The 22,987-nt window shown below is 37.2% G+C and overlaps 1 protein-coding gene across 2 annotated transcripts in view; it reads left to right on the forward strand.

The window, feature by feature from the left end:
- sema5a (sema domain, seven thrombospondin repeats (type 1 and type 1-like), transmembrane domain (TM) and short cytoplasmic domain, (semaphorin) 5A) overlaps positions 1–22,987 on the forward strand; it is a 178,351-nt gene that overhangs the window by 114,631 nt on the left and 40,733 nt on the right. For both annotated transcript variants that reach the window (XR_001309788.1, XM_014002365.1), the window contains 2 exons: positions 1,943–2,086; positions 8,892–9,039. Coding sequence is in view for 1 of the 2 variants with exons in the window: in XM_014002365.1 (XP_013857819.1) it covers positions 1,943–2,086; positions 8,892–9,039 (292 nt within the window). In the remaining variant the exon portion in view is untranslated. The remainder of the gene's footprint in view (positions 1–1,942; positions 2,087–8,891; positions 9,040–22,987) is intronic.

Consider the following 22,987-nt stretch of genomic DNA (forward strand, 5'->3'; position numbering starts at 1 on the left):
ATTATGTTTTTTTTATAATACTGGGAGAAAAGGAAGAAAAAAGAAAAAAGTGAAATGCATTGAGAAAAAGAGAGAAACAAAGAGATTAGAAGATATGTAAAATATATGTTGAGAAAACACAAGACAGCACACCAGACTTCTCGGCTCCACACCTACAAAACAAAGATAGCAAAACCACAGCAACAAAACTGCATAACTATATAATTATAATGACTTTAGCCTTGCTGAAAACCATACCCATTTACATATATAAATATATACACAAATATTCCCCTACCTACGTATCCAAACACTTTAATATAGATATACATATATACTGTATACATGCGCATACATACACACACATATAAACATATACAGTGGTTTGCAAAAGTATTCATACCCCTTGAACTTTTCCATATTTTGTCACATTACATACACACACATATAAACATCCACACATACGTACAATAATTACAGCCTCACTAAGTAATATACACAAAACACACACACCCATACACACATAAAAATGGATTTTAAATCAATTTTAAATTTAAAATATTATGATTCAATGCAACACAAACACATTTAAAAGGTAAAATATAATAATACTTGTTATTTTACATAAAACAGTGTTTATTGTTATCGAAATGTCTGGCCCCTGACCAGCTGATGGCTTTAAGTAACTGAGGGCCCCTGTGCAGTTTAGCTGAATAGCCCTGTTCTAAGTGCTAACTGATTGAACAATGTTTGTTTTCTAAAACTTAGACAGGGTTGGCACCAATAGTTTAACAACTCATTTCAATGAAACTCTCACTGTTTGTATTGAAGTTAACATATCAAGATGGCCTCCACAGGTCATCAGTCTAACATTAAAATGGTAGTAACTCAGTCAATTTTGGAGAATTTCAGCTAAAATTTGGTGTGGTAGTAGTTGAGTTCCATCTTCAACACATACGTCTAAGAGCTAACCCAACTCTCACCCCAACATTGCACGAGGTTACGCATAACGTCATTCACAGGACATGACCTTTGGGTTTTCTGTAAATTCCTTGGTCTAAATAAAGAAGTGAGACATGAAGAAATAGATGCACAAAATCAGGTGATTATTTTCTTATGTTCTCACACCTATTCATTAGGAATCAGCACTTTGTTAATTGTCCCATGTTATGTTTTCACTGTCAGCTATTTGGAGCTAACAAGTGTTGATTGGTGGAGGGGATTTTTTTCTTTCTTTCTCCTTCCTCGATTTTCCTCTCAGTTAAAGCTTCTTCATGCAAAACAAGACACTTGTATGGATTATGTTGAAGAAAATAAGATGTGAGATTTCATAAAGTTTTTCAAATATTTTAAAAAATAATAAATCTGAGAGAAATATGTCTTAATAGAAAACAGGCAGAATTTGTGTTTTGGGTAAAAACTGGGACACATTCAGGGATTTCTGTAAAATAAATAATCCAATATTTTAATCAGATTTGTTCAACTTATTAAAAGTGATTCAAAGTTTACATTATTTCTGTTTTGTCAGTGAATCAAATCATATTTTTATTTGCTGAAAGTTGAAGTTCTGTTTTCATAAGACAGATTGATGTCTGATCATTAGCATGAATTATTTAGCTTTATATTTTACAGCTGGATTCTGTTTAATGTTTTATAATACTCACTAGTTTTCTTGCCCTATCGAATTAAACATTTATCCTGCTGCTCATCATTTGAACTAAAGCTTTAGTTTCTCTTGTGAGCTCCCAGTTATGAGGAAAGGATTCTCAGTTTAAGACTTGTTTCATATTTAACAGCGACTTTAGTAAAACCCCAAATCCGTGCTGGAAACTGCTTGTAGGGGAGCAGAGTATCATCAGAAATCACTTTTGTTAGCTTTAAGAGTTTGTATTGTTACTTTTTTTTTCGTTTTTATTTTACGAGTCCTCGGTTACAGATGGATGTTGCTTTGCTTTCGCCGTAGAAACGGAGCGTGGACTCCCTGGACGTCCTGGTCTCCCTGCAGCACCAGCTGTGGAATCGGCTTCCAGGTGCGTCAGCGCTCCTGCAGCAACCCAACTCCTCGCCACGGAGGACGGGTGTGTGTGGGCCAGAACCGAGAGGAGAGGTAAACAGCACAAACTTATATGTTGACTGATGTGTGCTTATCAAAAATATACACGCAAATAGGCAGGTTTTTTTAAACGCGCACACATTTAAAACTGTGAAACTAGTAAAAACAGCATCCTTCCCCACCCAACAATTTGCAACTTGATGTCGGGAAGCTTGACTTTGGTTGTGACTTTTAGTCTTCTCTTACCCCTCCACCCCCCACCCCCTCGTTCTCCTGTTTTCTGTCCGGCTATATGACAGCCAATTAGAGAGTGAGTGGGACAGGCTTGTGCTGGGGTAATTAGCTGGTTTCCACACACAAACTGGGCTGTGTCTTCAAGCATTAGTGTGGAATAGCCACCTTTGCAAAGACGTATCTATGGTTCCCAAGGAACTTTTCAAAGCATGAAGATAACGGAGAAAAAGCAAGTAAAAAAAAGAGTTGAACAAAGCGGCACAGGTAGAAAAGGTCAGGAGCTATTTATTTATTTATTTGGTTTTTAGTTTTCGACTGTCTTCTTAGGGTTTGTTTTGGCACTTTGGTCTGCTCCGGATTAAACTTTCAAACCTAAAAGAGAAGTTTTGACAACTTTGTCTGTATTTGAACATTACACAGTCCTGTTTATTCTTATTTTTATCCCCCTTTTTACATTATTGTAGAAGACTGGTGTCTGTTAGAGCTGTGAGACGTTCTTTCTTTGGGCCCGACACAATGAAGCATTGTCATGTTTTTACTGCTTTAACCTCCTGTTAAACAGACAAGATGACAAAAAAAAGTGCAAATAGCTGCAGATCAGAGGGTGAAGACGCAGAAGAACGGCGTGTAATTTGTTACTGTGGCAATAAGGAAAGCATCTTTTCACACAAGTAATTGGATATTGACTTTAAGATCTTTACAATGCTTCTTTATTTGTCAGATTTTAGTCATTATTTTCTTCTCTTTCTTCGCTAACCTCAGACCTCTCCCTTTCTTGCTCGCTGCTGCTCCAGATAGAGCAGTCCTTGAGAAAAGGACTGTGCTTTGTGGAGCCAAGAAAAAAAAACCTCTCAGAATAAACTATAAAACACAGTTACACAGAAAATACAGTGAGAAAAAAAAGCAGCTGACTGACCGAAGAAACGAGAAGCAGAAATTACCACCCCTTCTGTTCCTGTCTCAGAACCATCGTCTCATTTGTGTCACCTCTCCTGCTTGCTCTTTTCAACCATTCAAAACATGTTAGTCCGCTTTCTGGCCAGAGGACAGTTGTGAGTGTTGAACGTATATGTCACCCTACCAGGCTTAAAGGTGAAACCGGTGTGAAAATGCCAAGATCTACTGTTTCTTAAAAAAAAAACCTTGAGGTTGCTCAGTCCTTTGTGGATCCAGTGTTAAAATGCTTCAACACAGAACACAAAAGAGTATTCATGTTGCAACTGTAGGTAAAACTTTCCTTCAAACTCACTTGTTTAGAATATTTTATGATTTAATTGTATTATGGACAAGGATTTTTTGAGTCATAAGTGTTTTTTTTTTTCCACCAGCAATTCATCACCTGCACAAAATGTCTTTTTTAATTAGCAGAGTTTAAACTTAAACGGGACATATCATGTAAAATCATTTTTAGCTGTTAAATACATTTATTATACATGTTTTTTTTTTTAAATATGCAACTAGACACAAATGTTGTATTAGCAGTGAAACAACAAACTTCATGCAGTCTTATTGGCTGTAAAACATTGCCCCTACAAAACTTTTTCTGATGCTCTAAATATTGAAAAATGCCCATTACTAGCAGTTTTGTTAACTAAATAATAAAAACATCTGAAAATAAAAGTAAAAGTTAACTAAAGAAAAGTTAACAAACCTAAATCCAACTGCAAATTCTCTCATTGCAGTTATCCAACATTTTCTCTTGGCTCTGGCTCGTTTTGTTTAACAGACTGATGCTGATCGTTGACATTGTTTAATTTATTTGTAAATAAAACGTTTCTGCGCAGCTATATAGTCGTAAACCCATCTGTCAATTGGACCACTCTGGAATTTGTAGCGCGGGTGTGAAAAGCATTGATTGGATTTAAAGAAACAGCCGTAAAACAAGTTGATCTGAGACACGCCTCAGAAAAGGGGCGGAGCTTGTGGAGCTACAAAAAAGGAGAAATTCAGACCAAAGCAGTTCTACTTTATATAGACCCCAACAGAAGGATTTGAATGTGAACAAGAATGATATGTCTCCTTTAAAGTCGAAGTTGTATCATGAAGGATAGGTCACCACAGGAAGAGAGGATTAGTTTAGAACCTGTTCACAAGCAGGTTTTTGTTTTTCTTATTTTATCTGGTGTATTTTGAGAAGAAACAGCATGAAGCAGCACGCTGTGCCCGTTTTTATGTGAAACTAAAAGGAGTTTTAGGCTATATCAAGCCAGGCTAAGAGAAGAAAGCCCAGCTCTGTTGAACTTGATTTGGACATTACCTCTCAGGTGTATCTCCAGTGTTTACTGTCAGCAGAATAATAAAAAAAAAAAAATCACCCTTCAGCCTTTGTAAGTATGTCCGAAAACTTCCACATCTGTTGTTTACAGTTACCCATGTGTGAAACCGATGAAGTCTTCTTTACGAGCGCGAGTCTTTGTGCCATGGGAGGACTGGCACTCTGTCAGATTTCATGCTCTGAAAAATTCTTTTAAAGATGCGAAAAAGCTTTTGGTTTCTAAAGGCACAAGGTTGTCAGAGGCACCCGTTTGGCTCAGTTCACACTTTGTTGTTCTGTTGTTTCCTGAAGTGCTCTATTCAGATTTACGTCAGAAGACTCGCACGTCTGTAAACTTACATAAACTGTGCGCGGGCACATTCAAAAGAAATACAAAAGCAGCAATGAATACCAGTGAGTTTGGTCCTGATGGTTTGCAGCAGGCAAAGCCGTTAAAGTTGCTGCAAACGTTCTGAAGCCAAACACACAAACAGCAGCGCTACGGGCCTAAATCTGGATGCTTAATTCCTGCATTTATGAACCTTCTGTTAATATTTCCCTCAGCACGCTGACATCGTCCACACTGCTTACTCAGCCTGTACCGGGTAATTAGCCTCGTTTTAGTCTGATCAGCCCTGTGTGTTTTACAGAAAAGAAAAAAAAAAGGATAAGATGGAGCAAAGCCACTCTCTAGTGTGATTAGTGTGTACGATGATCATTTTGAAGCTCAAGATAATCTCTGCTGCATTGATTGCAGATTTTTTTTCTTTTTTTTTCATTATTGTGCTGTGCTGGGGTATTTTGTCCACGTGCAAGCCTCTCAGAATGAATGTTAACGTAGATGTGTATTAGTTTTCTTTTCTCAGACGCGTGCACGAATGCAATTCGGTCTTCACTTCCCCACACTGCAGCAACCCGCAAAAAGCAAACAGATTAGCAAAAGTGAAAGGCAACACAGTGCTCTGAGGATTTTGCCATGAAGAATAACAAAGCATTTGGGAAAAGTACGAAAAAATTCAACTTCAGTCTAAAAAGTAAAGGGTGTAATTTTAAAACTTTTTTAAGCGGAAGAGGTCTCACTTTTCTTGAGTACAAAAACAACAAAACAGCATCAAAGATAGTTTTATAATTTAGGTCCAACAAGGTTCTGTAGGTGGGCCATAATGTTTCTCTCTCTCTCTCTCGCTCTCTGTAATCATGTGATGAACGTCTACCACTGATTAAATTTTGGAGCCAAACAGATGCATTTACTTCTGCCAATCTTACAGATTTCTAGCTAAAAGTTGGGGTTGTAGTAGCTAAAAGTGACTCCCAACATTGTAGAGATTGTGCCCAATGACAAGTCTTCTCTTATTGACATCTTTTAATTTGTAAATAAAAGGTTTATGTGCTGCTAGTGAGTTGTAACCCCCTCTATCAAACTAGAATTAACTGTGGTGGAAGCTGGGGGGACGGGTGTGAAGCGCCTCGTTTGGATTTAAAGAGACAGCCACAAAACGAGTTGAGACACACCTCAGAAAAGGGGTGGGGCTTGTGGAGTTACATTACGGAGGAATTCAGACCAAAGCATTACAGTTCTATTTTATGGTACTGTAGACCCCAACTGAAGGATTTAAATGTTAGAAATTAAAGGATTAAAAATCAGGATATGTTTCCTTTGAAGTTTATAAAAAACTTGCAAACTGCATCTGTAGGTTATTCATTTAGAGGAATTAATTATTGTTTTTAAAGTGATGCTGTCTTGTAAACTAATATAATTGGAACCAATGCATATGTTTTATTTTAGATACACTTTATCCCTCAAAAAATGATGCAAACTACAATGTACCTTGTGTTTCTTAAGATTTGAAATGTAAATTTCTTAGCTGCACTTTCCGGTTCTTTCTGACACAAAGCACCCTAGGTTCTCCGGCGCCACATCAAACACACTCGCTGCTCCGGAGAAGTTTGTTTTAAGTGAAGTTTACAGCGTTTTGTTTTGTTTTGTTTTGCTTTGCTTTCTCCGACATCTCAGTTTTCTCATTTTGATCTTTCTGAAGCCGTTCCAGTTCAGTGACAGGGTTTCATCAGTGTGATGATGTGGACTTCATAACTTTAGTTATAGCAGATAATCAAATTTCCAACGAATAACTAAAATAGTGCTGGAGACTATTCAATAAAAATTATGTTGTTATGTTTATTTATTTATTTATTTATTTATTTTGGAGAACTACTCTTTGATGTGACATTGCTGCAGTTGAATAAAGTGGTCATAAAGCTTGCATGCTATTTTTATGCAAAGCAGTCATTTGAAATAAGCTTGCAGTCATTCAGTCTGATTTTTTTTAAATTATGCTCTCACATAACTCCCGTATTTGCATGGATTCCATACAATCCATTCAAATAATGCAATATAAAAGGAGCACAATGTCTGTTTATTGTTACAACAGCAAGAGGAGCAAATAGACAGAGCATTTTTTTTATTTATATGCATAAACATCACAAAAAAGATCCAGTGGCCTAGTTCAGTTTATGATTCAAATTTAACGTAAGTTTTATTTGACGCAAGAGTGTCGCTTCTCAATTCTGAAGATTTTTTGTGTATGAAGTTATGAGACATTTTGCAGTTTGGATAAATTTATCGAATTTGTGTAAAAACAATTGTCCTAAAATATTGTTTTAATGCTAAATACTGTGTATTCTTTGTATCTAAAGTGTCTTTTAATGCTCTAAAAAAGCACTTGTGAAAACAGTTTTAAACAATAACAACAATTATTATATTTAAGTACCAGATTATCTCTGAGAATCTGAAAAACTTAAACTATAATTTGATCTGCTCTCAACTGAATAGAAGCTCTTCAGACTTCCTGCTTTGTGTAATTGTGTCCATGAAAATGTCTCAATGGGTTTTACTCATCTTTTAATTGCTGCAAATATCTGATGTGTGATTTCTTCTTTCAAACTTTTCTTGTCTTATTTTTTTTTCATTCAGCAGCTGCAGAAAAATAAAAAAAAATGATTGTTTTCTGTATCATTTTGCCCTAATGTTGCGTTTGAGCGGCACCAGAAACCAGACATGTGCAGCAACCGAGCCAAACAAAATTCCTCCCCGACAGGTCCACAGAAATGGAAGCTGTCTGCTTTCTGGGTCAGACAGATGCTGATTGGCATCTTTAAGTCTATGACCTAAACTTAGTTTGACAGAATTGGAACTAAATGCAGTAAATATGTTAGGATGTGCATGAACTCTTCACCAGCTCCGGTAGTGGCAGCATGGAAAAGTAAGAGATAGGATTAGCAAGCTTGATTAAAATGTATAATTGTATTTTTTTTTTCATTACAGATAGAGAAACCAAATCATTTAAATGATAATCTGAACTTTTTTAAAGTTGATTACTCTGGAGATGAGTTGAGGAGTTGAATCCTTTCTGAGCTGAGAGTAGACAGGAACTGAACTTGATTCCTCCAAGCTGAGGTCATTCAAGTACAATATAAATTTTTCATGTTTTTTTTTGACAGAACCCATCTTCAGATGATCTCTTTTATTGGTTTGTTCAAGCACTCTGATCTGGTTTAGTTTCCAAACTTTCCAACAGATATTTTTTTTTATTTTAGCAGATACTTCTTGTTGTTGTTTGTTTGTTTTGTTATATCATCATCAGAAAAATACAGCTTTAAAGGGGGTGGGGGGGGGGGTATTTTGCAATATATTATGTTATGTCGTCATTCCGTCATCTAATACATACCCAGAGTGTTGCTTTGACTCATTCATGCATGTTTGAGAAATCGTTGAATCTCCTGCGGTGGAGATGTGGAGCTGCTGGTACAAAGCGCCGCCTATTCGTACAAAGCTCCTCCCTTGAGTTCAGTCTCCAGCCAAGCTCCCACTCCGCACTGCACCCCTCCCCCGTACCATTGTTGCTGAAGTGGGAGTGTCAGAAATGGTAGGAGGTTCTAAAAGAGACGAAGGTCAATTTCAAGGCATTTAGTCAGGCCAGTCAATTTTATTTTTGATATATAACTGAAGGTACTGTAACATAACTACTTGATTGTGGTATAGAATTGAACTATGTGCCTGTAAAATACATAATACCTCCATTTAAAACCATTTTATTTTGATTTCCAAATCAAAACACCTAAAGTTGTTTTAACTAAATTCAAAATTCAAAATACTTTATTGATCCCTGAGAAAAATTACAGTTATTAGTTTATTAGAGAACTCTGGTTTGTATATTCTAATGTAATGCTGAGAGTAAATATGGTTGTAAATATTTATTTTGTCACTAGAATGTTGACTGATTACACATTTAGGTCACATTTCAGAAAGTTAGATCATGTTGCTCAGTCTGACAGTTTAAACAAAGAACCATACCCCTCTTTCTCCCCACCCAGGTACTGTAACGAACACCTGCCCTGCCCGCCACATGTTTACTGGTCGGCCTGGTCGGCATGGGAACGCTGCAACGTGCCCTGCGGCGGAGGCATTCAGTCGCGACGCAGAACCTGTGAGAACGGTAACTACTGTCCAGGGTGTGGTCAGGTACGTCAAGCGAAATGATAGCTTTCATTCAACACCACACGCTCTGTCTTCTCTCAGGCAAAAAAAAAAAAAAAAACTTGGCCTAAACTGTCTGATGCAATGAAACTGGAACATCTAACATGACCAAATCCCCTGGCTATATTTATACTGTCGTAGCAGCGATCAGATTTATTACCAAGGCCTGTTTAATGCCACACATGCACACACACACACACACACACACACACACACACACACACACACNCACACACACACACACACACACACACACACACACACACACACACACACAGTAATCACTCCGCATATGAATAGGCTTATTTTCTGCCACAATGCTCTCACCGAAGCGCAGATGATGCAAGGCAGTGTTGAAATACGAGCCTTGATGAAAGACTGATGTGACACTTTTGTTATTTCTGGTCCTATTTTCTGATGTACAGACATTCCCTCATCCACAGTCCCAATAAGAAAAAAAAAGAGAGAGGATGAACAAGATCGCTTCTCATGTCCCTATTGGAAGAGGATTAAAGAATATGGGTCAGGGCCTTGTGGATACATGGGATTCTTGAAGTGTTTATTTGTAGATTTTTTTTCCTTGAAAAACACGGTGGAGATTTGCGAATTTTGAACGCTTCAAACACAAAAGCTGATCATTTCAAAGTGTACAGTGTTGAGTTTAGATTCAGGGTGACAATTGGATGCAGGATTCAAGTTTTATTTTTTTATTTTGAACCGAAGCTGGAGGAAATGTTTTGATTCTAACTCATATTCCTTGAATAAATGCATATTGCTTGCTGCTTTGCATGTCTGAGTTTTAAACAAAGATCTGATTTTTTATTTTATAGCAGTCAATGTGATGACAATCAGTCGCACCTCAAGTTTTGGCTCAATGTTTTAAAAATAAAATGAGTTGTTTGCTTTCAAAAGATTGACTACAAAGGTTAAACAGTTTTTATGTTAGAATAATTATTTCCTGAACATTTCAATAAAAATCATTTGATGGTTCACAATCAGGATGCAAACAATTAATCAACTAACGATTAATTGTCAAATAGGGGTTTATTAGATTAAATAAAATACGTTCCAATCGATAACATCCACTGGTGCGTCACATGGTCCATTTAAATCGCTGTAACCGGAAAGATCCGCCTTCTCTGAGACTCTGTTTCAATTTGAGTCAGAATACTTATTTCACCCGCTGTAAATAGCATACGCCACATTTTATTTTCTTAAAACGATGGTCTGATTTAATGCGAGTCGGGTTGCTAGCAGGAAACACGTTCCTATGGAAAAAACACCTTGATCCACCATCAGCTTCCTCCTTCTCTCGGGCTGAAACTCTAAAAACCTTCTAATCTTTTTCCTGATCGAGGCCTAAAGCTATCTGTCGAGCAGCAAAAAATCTACAGTACGAAGAAAAAAACACTCGGAGGTCTGCCTCAGTAGGGGAGGAAGAGGGTACTTGCTCCAGAACTACACTTACTGGGCCGGTAGTACCAAGAATCAGTTCTGAGCTCTGGAAAACTGTAGGGTGTTAATGTTCCAGCCACAGAAAACACCTGGGGTCCAGGTAGATACACTTTCCTCTAGAATCAGAGAAAAAACATAAATTCTTAATGTAAATTCTAATTATGAAAAATTAATAATAGTTTTCAACCTAAAAATCATATGTAATTATTTTCATCCGTCTCCCCCACCCCCACATCCAGCAGCCTAATAGATTTCTGTTTTGTTGTATTTTATGAAAATGTCCAGTTTAATAATTTGTGAGAAATCCACATTTTTTTATTCAATCAGTATTTAATACAGCTGGCAAAATAAATTGTAAACAAATATTGATCTGCTCCTTTTTCTTAAGTCAGCATATTATAAAAGATTAACCCTCCATGCTAAGGAAAGACCCTGTTGATACAAGAGAAAACTCAGATTTTTAAGAAAATGGCTGCTCATCAATTAATTGCTAGTCGATCGATAAGATCAATCAACTTTAGATTAATTCATTAATTGATAACTTGCATCGTTAGCTCACAAGATATTTTACTAACAGATAAACTCACACAGACACACATGATTAAATTACTCACTTTTATAACATAAAGCAATAAACTGGTGCAGAAAGCCACATCACATAGCTGATTTTTTATATTTTCATGTTGTGTCACAGCTAAGTAATGCTCTGCTATTTTTTTAAAACATCCCACGCAATCCCTCCAACCTTTAAGAGCATTTATTGTGTCTGATAATTACCCGTGACACATTTCTAGTTGGAGAACCACCAAATGAAAAGACTGACATCTTGTTATGTTTCCTGCTCTCGATCAACTTTCTCTCACACGTTTTCAGTTGGCAGCCGTCGTGTTTCTGCGGCGCCTCGCGACCGTCACATCCCCGTTTGCTCATCCCAGCAGAGCGCTGCATTCTTTTAGCAGCTCAGTTAAAAAAAACATGTTGGCATTCAGGAGGAAACCCCACTGACTCAAAGCTGCTCTCTAAAAGGAAAGCCCATCTGTGACTGTCGCTGTTCGTCACAGTGTTTGATGTGTGCTGGAAACAGAGAGAGAGGCAGATATTGATATCAGGTGAAGTCATCAAGGGTCAAATGATCCCCCTGGAGTAACTCACTAGTGTTTCAGACTCTTGGCTTTTTTTTTTACTCTCCTGCTCCTGGTTGTTCTCCTTTTCTCCTCTTTTTTTCTTTCTTTTGTTGTCTCATCGGCTCCTTGTCATCTTACATTGTGATGTGGGCTTAATTGGGGTCCGTCTGAGCCACTGGTGTTGTAATTGGATGTTGACTTCAAAAGCACCTTAAGGCTTTGTTTGGACAGTTATGGTTACTCGCTTTGTAGCTTCACATTCCCTCTGATCAAAACAACTTTTACTGCAGTTTTATTTACAGTTTTGATAAAGCATGAAAAAGCTACAGATGTTAATGAAGAGTAATTGCCTCTGTGCATGTAGGTGGACAGAGTAATGTATTTTATTATAGAGCTGAGCAATATATTGTGAGTTTATTGTCATTGTAATATCAATATTACAAAATACTGCAATAAATCTTCATGCCAGTATTATATTTACTCAGTTAAATGGACTCCAAGTACTCTAAAGCCCACAACTGATTTAGATGGTAGATACCTCATCAGTTTTACAAACATATAACCCTATATACTGTATATATAGTTGTTTCTAAAAATATCTTCATAAATGTCTTCATCCACACTGATGTCACAGGCAATTATCAGACATAATAAATGCTCTTAAGGTTGGAGGACATTTTATTTGAACCTTCATTCCTTATTTACAATGGATGCCTGGCAAAAAGATAAAAGATGAAAATGTGGGTTTATCCCATCAACATCAATAGAAATGGACCAAGTGACTCCATTAGCATCCGCTGTCCAAAACTGAAGCCAAAATATTTTTGTTTGTTTGTTTGTTTTTTTATGGTGTTGCGCTGTAGTATCTTTGGAGCCAGAGGCTGTGTATAAGAAATGTGAGGCTGTACCCTAAAAAATAAAAATCTCACCTAAACATCCTCCTAACTCACTAAGAGGCTGGGACTGTCAATCACAATGTAATATGACACCTTGTAAGCCTCAAATGACTAAAAAATAAAAATTAGTTTTTTAATGCATGTATGACAGTAGGAACTATGTAAATCAACAAAATTTAAACACCTAAAATAAATTATATGAAGTGTTTCTTCTTCTTCTTATTATTATTATTATTATTCTTATTATTATTATTATTAAGCAATTTAAACTTTGTGCAGCAGCATTTGATTCCAGAGTTCCCAGTTTGAAACACTTTTGGAGCTCTTCAGTGTGACTGGAGTGAGGATAGTTGTTGTGTCCCTGTGATGGTCTGGAGACCTGAGAAAGGCTTCAGCCTCAACCNCTTAAAAACTGTACCACAGCCAGCCGCTAGTGGAGCAATCGTTTTTCGTTACTTCTACTTCCTTGTCCTAGTTATACCATTATGGTATATCACACATTATTTAAAGTTCCTGTGACATCAAATTTTTATAATAAATATGAATGTATTTTTGGAGCGATAACATTGATAACATATTGTAAAAAAAAGATTTCATACCGCTGAGATGAACAGTTGTTGAGATATTCACATGTAAAGAAACAGGAAGTGATGTCAAAGGGGAATGTCTGAATGTAAACAGAGCGTTTGAATCTGATGTTTATTTAGATTATTTTAATCACTATAATAGAGAGGTGAGAGAGACATAGTTCAAATAATATTGTCTCAGTAAACAGAAACCAGGGAGTTTTCTTTCTCAAAGAGTTCCCCTTTGACGTCACTTCCTGTTTCACTTTAGCTGAGCAAAATTCAAAAGAAAACATGTCAATTATGTGACATAACGGGTCAAATCATGTTTATTGTGCCAGGTTTCTTAAATATAAATATATTTTCTTTGACTTTTTGTATTTCATAGATATGCATGTCACAGGCACTTTAACAGTTTATCATGTTTTCTTAACACTGCACCTCGTATTTTATGTCATTCAAAGTTTGAAGGGTCCTTTGAATGACGAGAGTGATGGGAACAGTTTGTTTGATTACATCAAACCCCAAAGAAAGTGAGACGTAGTTCAGTTTTACTCACCATCTGTCTCAGTTTTCATCCCTATGACACGTTCATGTAAGATTCAACAGAAGACGTACGGCAGCTTCAGTCATCACAGGTAAAAAAAAAAAACTGTTCAGACCCTGCATCCTGCTGGGATATTAAGAAACAGTTTGCCTAAGACAAGGGTGCTTGGATGCATATTGGAGTATTTATGTTTACTTTCCCAGATTGATATCATCTCAGCCACCTGTGGTTCGCTCCAGGTGTTTGCAAGTCATTAATGGACAGAGAGGAGCTAACATCTGCTCTGTGTTTTAAAGAGATGTCAAGCGGGGAAGTCACAGGGGCCACAAACTCGTGGAACTTTTCTGGAAGTGGGGAACTTGGATTTGGAACGCCACAGATAGAGCCCCAGCGTGCTGTAAATCCTCTCCTACCTTAAGTTTCTTTGCTCATGTCTTCTCCACGGGGAGCTGACATCACAAAGACTGAATAACTGAAGTGAAGCTTTCAGGGGTTCGATTCGAACAGAGGTGACAGAAATCACAATCCAGCTGTGCCGCATTGAATTTCTAATGTTACCGTATGCTTAGAGAAACAAAACACCCCAACTGTTTTATTTACATCACATCTGCTTAATGTCCACCTGTGTTTTCACAAAGGTTTAAACAGCGTCACTGCCATATGCGTTTGTTCATTTGCTTGTACCTTATAAGTCATGAGTTTGATGTTTCACATTACCACTTAGTGATAACTTTATTAGAATGCTCTGTTGCTTTCTTGTGCATACGAGTCTAAATCCCCAGTGGAACAGAAAAAAAATGTGATTTGTCCTAAACAATTTAAACTCTCACGACCCAATAATGCTTCCAGAAGCTGAGTGATCTACCTGTAACATCACAGCAAACATTCCCTCTACTTTTCTCCTGTGTGATGACAAAAAATAACCTGTTACTAAAGAATACAAGCAACCTTGATTAAAGATGTTAAACACTTCTTTTATTCTGACATAATGATGAAGCATTGAGAAGATTTTCATTAGTTGTGTGACCATGAGAAGAGTAATGTATAAAAGTAATTTATAAAATGAGTCACAATGAGCCGTTTATACAGTTCAGACACCAAGTTGAAAAGGTGATCTTTAAAACTACTGAAAGTGTGAAGATGAATTTGCTAAATTATTCTGAAAAAAATACATATTTTTCACAAGCTTGAAAGAAAAATGTCTAAAAATAATTTTAACTGCGTTAATAAGGTATTAATTTTGGCGTCAATGACCTGATAATTAAGAACTTTTAATAACAGACATCATGTAATTACACATACTGATGGCACTTTTTTTTCTCTTTAGAAATGTAAAAAAAACATTACAGCTGCCTCTTAAATTATGATCCAGACACATTAATCTACTTAGAAAACCTGAAATTTTCATTTCTTTATGCAAGCTTGTTCTTAGGCCAAAATTACAAAATATTTGCTTCTTTTTTTAAATTTCAGTCTTAAAAAGGGTATTATGCAAAAATGTTGAGCTTTATATCATGTTATAAAGTTATTCCCTCATTAAAAACTTACCCAGAGTGTTGCTTTGAATCCTTCTTGCATGTTTGAGAAATCCTTGAATCTCCTTTAGCCAAGTGCAGCAGCCTAAACACTTGCTGGTACAAAGCTCCGCCTCTTTGCACAAAGCTCCTCCCTGGAACTCAGTCTGCTGTAAAAAGTAAAAAGTAGCTTTATATTGACGTATGTAAGTATGAGATGAAGACTGAGAGTTATACCAAGCTGAAATGTCTTGCAAGAGCCTCTGTACTCGCTCCGGTTCTTCTGAAAACATACATAATGTGTCCAACGTGGGATCATTTGTGTAAGGTTCAAATGTATCCTGAGTTGCTATTTTCCAAAAACCAATATTAAAAAATGTTGCTTCTTTTTTTTTACAAAGTAATATAATGGTTCTACGTTCTGGTTTAAACGATATGAAGCACTGTTGTGAAAACATGCTGAAGTGGGAATGTGTGAAATAGTAGGAGGTACTTAAAGAGACTCAGGTAAATTTCAAGGCATTTAGGTCCAGCTGTGATGCTAAGTTCAAATTTATTTTTGATCTATACAGCCTTTTCACAACTGAAGATAACACAGTTACTTGATTGTGGTATAGAATTATATACATTTATTTTCAAATCTGCATGTTGCATTTCCTTTAGTTACGTTTCTGTGTAAATGTAATCATTCAGCACGATACATTTCATCAAAAGCCTTTAAAGTAGGTAAAACTCAGATGAAATTCAACTAAATATACTGGAATATTTGTATCCAGCATGACACATCTGAAAGTGATATTGTGTTTGAAACTGTTTACTAGTTCATTTGAAAGTGAGTTCAAGGATTTCAATTAATGTAATGATCACTTTTTTGTGAATTTATTTAAAGGGCAGTTTTCTGTCGGTTTCATTTTCATAACATTTTTTGTAAAAATTTAATGTGATAGCATAAAAAACTCTAGGTCATTAGGGCAAAAGACCTTTTTAAATCGGTGCAAATGGTGAAAACTACAGACCATGTATTTTCTTTGCAGTAAAGATCAATTATGTTAAAAACAAGGTGTCTAATAGCCTTTGTGGTTGCCAAACATCTAAACGCTTTCTAACACTTGCAAACAGAGATAATTATGGCTTCATCATAAAAAAGAACACAGCTCTCCAAAAAGATAATGGCTTCCCATCTACAGTTTGCTCAGGATCAGGCAGATAAAACAGACAAAAAATGTAAGTGGATCAATAAAAACAATATTGAGCTTTTTAGCAGAAATCACAAGTGTTGTTTGTGGAAAGGGAAAAACATTTGAGCACAAAAAACTTTGTCCCATTTGGAAAACAGAAACTTTGACGATTTGGGCCTGAATTCTTTCAGTTTAATGGCCGGCCATTACTGACTGAGTAATGAATTCTGCCATTTAACAGTGAAATCTGAAGTAAAATGTCTGTAACAGACATCTGTTTGTGAACTGAATCCTAACAGACAGAGGACCATAAAGCAAAGCAATGACCCAAAGTCAACGAGTTCTGCCAAATAATAAAGAATGAAGTGAACATTTCAGAATGACCAACTCTTGACTGGAAGCCAACAGAAATGTTATGGAAGGGATTAAAGCCGGCAGATTAGTTGGTAAAGCCACTCGACACCCCAGAGTGTATTAAAATGTACTGAAAGGTAAAATTAAATTAAAGCACTAGCATTCTTTGAAGGCATGCATATCACCCGCTGCTTTTCATGCCAGAGTTTTAGAGCACGATCACGTTTGGATGAGAAATGAGAGCGTTGTAACCACTTTGGTACAAACCTTAATTAACATTATACACCTTGTCTCGCATGATCTGTTAACACTTCGAGTGTGTATATGTTGGGAACAAATCTCAACTGCTACAAAACCAAATTTTAGCTCAGTAGCTGCAAAATTGATTGAGGTAAAGCTGTTTCTTTTAGGTCAATAGACTGTGGCAATTATGTTAAATTAGATTGACTCCAAAACTTATTAAGTTGTAGATGGACATCCAATAATTACTTTCTGTGAGTTTCATTGAAAACTGTCAAGTGGTTTCAGACATGCAAGCAGGGTTAACTTTGTTAAAGATGCTGGGCACTGTTTTGTGCTAAAGCCCGGTGATCAGGACGATAAGCTATGTTTACATGAGCAAAATTATTGGATCAAATTGGAATGCATTCGGATTGAATAATTGTGTATAAGGACACAAATTAGGTAATTTGATCATGACAAGCATGCACCAAAGTACTGATGTGCAGAGTTATATAGAGTTGTAAGTTTTCGTGAAAAACCACGGAAGAAGAGATTCCACCTCTGCGATGAACATAAACAAATAGGTCCATGGTTTTACACTTTTGACCATCATGGCGTTCAATAGTTTTAAGATGATAGAAATGTTGACTTGCTAACCAACAAATTTTGCTTCCCTGATATATTAGCATCTAACCAGGTGGGAAAACGTCAGGTTGACACAGGGCGCACATGTGCAGTTAGGTCAGTTTTCCACAACCAGAATAACATGATCAAAATAACTGTTTACATGCACCCGTTTGGATTATCCATCGGCATCTCATTTAAATCATAAATTCAGATCAGAATGTTCTGACTGGGGTTGTTCACCTACTACCACTGACTGAGTTAAAACCATTGTTTAGTTTCCTATGACTGCTGTACAGTGGCAGCCATCTTGAACCGAGTTAACTCCAAAAGTTAGTCACAGTTGTGCACTCAATAATTACTTTATGAGAGTTTCATTAAAATCAGTTCTGTGATTCCGGAGATGCAGTATTTTGCTAACAGTACAAGGACATGAACACATGCATGGTCAAAATCATGATCACCCTTTTACCTCTGCCAGTTGGTTCGTGCACTTCTATTCACACAGGTTAAATATTTGTATGTTTTTTTCTCTATAATAAATTATAGTAATTTTGTCCAATTTGTTTAATTGGATTTTTTTTTCAATTGTGAAAATTATAGAAAAGTTCACAAACTTTTAAAAGCAAGTTTAGATTTGAAAAAAATACCAGTTTTAGAAAAACTTGCTTCTTAGTTTAGTGATTTTTATTTTCAACACTGTATAAACCTCATTATCATCCTGCTGTTTACATTAAAGTACATTAAATTCTCTTATATTCCAAAGGATTAAAAAAATCAATTCTTCTGTCCTGATTTCACCGCATGGAGTTTAATAAGTAAAATTTGAGTCGTACTGAACTGATGATGCACAGAGCTCCTTAATGAAATCGAGAGCTGATCTATTTACCTGTAAGGAGTTCAGTCAAGCAGCCAGGCTGTGAAATGAAAGCTAAGTACCCGCTGTTTGTGCAGGCGGCCCGATGTGTGGGTCTGCGCGTGTATTTTTATATTGTTCTGCGTTAGTCATTGTGTGTGCAGCGGTGTGTGGCTTGCTCCTGGGCGACAGCGGGCTTCATTATGGAGCCAGACTGGTGGAGAGAGAGGCAGCGAGAGAGGGAGAAGTCGGCATTTGACAGAGTGCTTTTTGGTCGGCGCTGCTAATTGAACTGATGTGTCACTGAGACTTGAAGAGCATTAGGCTTCTGTCTGGGTGGACTCCACCGCAACAGATAAAGATGTTGGCACAGCGCAGGATCGCTTACTCTCACGTATCACATCTGGACCAAACACACAAACACTGGGACACTGGCTTGTAAACGGAAAGGCCTCTTTATTCTAACAAACACAGAAGCATTTCTCTCTCCCCGTCCAATAAGAAGTATAATTACTATAATGATGGTAGAAACCTGAAAGGCTTGACTGCTTGTTTTTTCCCCTCTAAAGCTAGTGAGCCACAGAGTCCTTTTACTATCCACAATTATATAAAGAGATGAATACAAGCAGTATTTATGTTTGATTGCTTCATGTTTATTTTTTAAAAAATATGGAGAAGTTGCAGATTTGTTATTTTGTTTTTTTCTCTCCAGTTACATCTTTTTAGCTTATAACCTAAAAATACATCATCTGAACAGTCAAGATATTATCATTCAGTTCAATTTATCCAACTAAAGTCACCCACATTCAAATCCAATTGCAGTCAATTCCTTGCAAGTGTAATGTAATACAGTGGTACAAAATGCACCATGAAATGCAAATTAGTACAAGTGATTTGTCTAAGGAAGCCAGCAAACTGCATCAAATCTTCACTTTGTTGCAGTTCCCCATCCTGAGCAGCATGTTGGCGACGGAGGAAAGAAACAAATTCCCTTTAATAGGATGAAACCTCCAGCAGAAGCAGCTGGCTGGAGACTGAGAGGACATGGAAAGGGACAGACAAATACAGAAGGATCGGTCCAAGTGTGGTTTCTATGGGAAGAAAAACAGCTAAAATGCAGAGTGGAGAGTATAGAGTAAAGCGCATTTGGAGTCAGCAGTCTGAGTCTTTAGCAGCACAACTAAGAGACAGGGTTGGCTTGGATTTCTTGAGCTATAACTACCGTATTTAATCAAGTATAATACGTAAAATTAAATCCATAAAATCATCCATAAAATTGGGGGGTAGTACTATACTCAGATAAATATTTTTACTTGTGTATTTTAACTGAAATACCGGCTTCATTCACAAAATTATTGAGTCCAGAAATGAGACCGCGTCGTAAAAAGCAGTTGAAACAAGCTTACCTGTTACACTCCTCTGTGCTTCAGAGCGAGATAATAACAGATCCAAGCAGGCGACATGAAGTGATAAAAAGGGGGGGGAGTATTCTGCACCTTAGTAATGATAACAAACTAATGACATTAGCGTGTGACTGAGCCGCTCCTCGAACAACAACTAACATGTTCGTCTGTAATGGCTGCTGTTTACCGGTGTTCTGAAAAAGTTTGTATCCCTGAAAAAATGTTTCCCCACCAGAGGGGGCACTCGCGAGTAGGAAGTAATCTGCTTTTCCCCCACAAGATGCCCCAAATCTCAGGTGAAGTCTCTGACTTTTGTGTTGGCGCCTCCTGGTGGACTATATGTAAAATGCCAGAATTCATATGATGCTGCTACAGCTGATATATATTTGTTGTCAAAATAGCAAAGGCTGAAAAATCTTGAAGTCTGTATGAAATTGGAGGTAGAGGATTAAATTTTTATGCTTTTTAAGCTCAAAAAGGGGGGGTTGTATTATACATGAATAAATACGGTACATCATTTATTAAAAAGCTGTTTACCTGGTTAAATAAAGGTGAATAAAAAAACCAAAGAGGAATGAGAGGTTGAAGTCAACCATCTGCTTTTATGCCTCTGAACCAGGGGCGGTTCTAGGAGCAGGGCCACAGGGGCATTGGCCCCATCTGAAATCTGATTGGCCCCTGAAGTGCCCCTGTCCTTTCACTCATCTGTCCTTACCCGAGAACAATGATGGTGGCTGCAGCTCCACTTCCAACCACTAGTGGCACCAGTGAGTCAAATAGAAAAGTCCGGCATGAAGCAAGTTTACAGAAGTCTTTTTCAGTTTGAACAATCCTGCAGAAAAAAAGCTTTTTACTGACGATGGCTAGATTTTCTCACATGTTGTGTGTTTGAGAGTATTTTATTTATGTACAGTATATAATCATGTAAAATCGATAAGGAGGATTTACTGTGCACGTTTTAGTGTTTGAACACGTGGGACTGTATAAACCTTACAATAACTGGGGATTTGTGTGCAAGGATGTTTAACAACTACTGTACTTGGCCCCTCAATGAATTCTATGGCCCCTTACACTGAAAAATCCTAGATCTGCCACTGCTCTGAGCCACTAAGCAAGGTAGTCACAGAGCTGAAATTGTTTGTGTGTGCGCAATGATGCTCCACAACAACTCCAGCGGTACACTTCATGCCTCTTGTGGTTTGACAATGAGAGAAACGTAGCTGGCTCAATTGGTGATTTATGAGCAATCAGTGATCTGTCTTTGCAGACGTATCAGAATTGTTGCGTAGAAAGGCTTATGAGACTTGGAGGACATCGGGTTTCTGTCTTCACCACAATGGGTAAAGATGCTGGAGCACTCTGTTGGAAACTTGCACACAAGCATCAGGCTAATAGTTTGTAAACTCATTGTAAACTTTATTTTAACAAACGTAGGAGCTTTTCTCTCTTTCTCACACACCTCAGCGCCTCCATTCAATAAGAAGTATAATTAGTGTAATGATTGTAGAAGACTGCAGAGCCACAGCTTCTTATTCTACAACTAGTGAGTTCTTTCTGTGCCTACAATCATACATGGAAAAGAAAATAGATGCAATGTTTTTTATCTCTCTCTTTCCGTTGCACACTCTGTAACAAATGTAGAGAGGCTGATATTTCCACAGACCTTTTCTTTTTGTTCCTCTCAAGTCGCAGCCCTTCAGTTTACAACACCTTGAAAACAGAAGCCTGAAGGGGGGGGGGTGAAAGAGAAAGAGATAGGAGCCACCCAAATCCAGAACCAAACCGTGCATAAACAAATAAACGTCAAACACACAAACCATTGCAGGCTGCCAGCCTGAAGTCAAAAGTTTTACTCGCTAGTCAGGTTGACGGTCTTGCATAAACACAGGCAGCCTCCCCCAGCCTCTGCCTGCATGCTGACCGTCCAGGCAGCTTGTTTGTGTGAAGATGCTTTCCAGAGCTCTCCTGAGCTCCATTCACAAACCCATTACTGTGCCGGCCGTCTCCGAGCAGCTGCTTGTTAAAGGTGTTTCCCAGCGTAAAATCTCTGCCGTTCGCTCGTATACCGCACACCGCTGCTGCTCACCCCGGAGGGGTACGGCTCAGAATCAGCTGACTAATTAAACCCGACTTTGTGTTCCTCGTGTTTCAGTCTGACTGCTTCCCAGCACGTTTTCATTTTCACCCAGTTACTCTGACATTAAAATGAGGCTGGGTTTGTAAAAAAGTCACTGAAATGATTTTTTTTCTGTAATTTTGTCACCTAATTTTACGTCGTTTGTTGCTGTAAATTTTTTACATGGTTCTGTTAAATGTTTAAATAAAGCATCAAAGCTTATTTAAAATGTTTTGGTTCGTTTATGGGACAGTTAATGTATGAGTTGTTGATTTAGTCAGGCTCTTTATGCATGTTGTTTGTTTTCTCGGCTTCTGCTACTTTTTTAATGCACTATTTAAAACCTTAAAACTAGGAGGAGTTGTTTCTGGTGTTTATTGTTCAGCTATTGTGTGTTTATATATAGCCACTATAACAGCTCATTTTACTGCAGTAGTGGACAGTAAACTGTGCATTATCCCTCACCATTTAGGTCTGGCTTTAATATTGTCAACAGCAGGGCTTTTTAACTGTTTTCTTATCATAGAACCTCACTGTGGAGAAGACTTGATGCACCAGACTGAGGCCATTAAATCTATGTGCTGCACTTTATTTAACCAAATGTTAGTCTGACAAGAAAAACAGTTTGTAATATGAAGCTTGTTTTTCTTAATAGAACTCCAGAAGCAAAGTTATTCCCATAATTATATCAGTTATATATCTGTTTTGGACGGAGGACCCCTTCCTGTTTCACTTTTTTTTATTATTATTATTATTATTAAACAGGAACTCAGAATGTGGATCAAACTTAGCAGATTTTTAATCCCCTTTAGTAAAAATCATTTGTGGTTCTGTTTTTGCCTAACTGACTTTGGTTTGTTGCATTTTTTTAAATCAACAATCCCCGGTACGTGCCTTTAGTCTGCCGTAAATTGATTTAATAACACATCTGCTACCTTATTTACATCTCCTGAGTAAAAATAAAACAGAGGCAAGCCAGACTTCATAGACATCTTTTAAATCTGTACCTAGGGTCTGCTTCAGGCAGTTTACTTTTGTTTTTACATGTTGATAGGGAAATTGTTTTTTTTTTTTCACA

The sequence above is a fragment of the Austrofundulus limnaeus genome, unplaced genomic scaffold, assembly GCF_001266775.1.
Source record: "Austrofundulus limnaeus strain Quisiro unplaced genomic scaffold, Austrofundulus_limnaeus-1.0 Scaffold12, whole genome shotgun sequence".
Taxonomy (NCBI): Eukaryota; Metazoa; Chordata; class Actinopteri; order Cyprinodontiformes; family Rivulidae; genus Austrofundulus; species Austrofundulus limnaeus.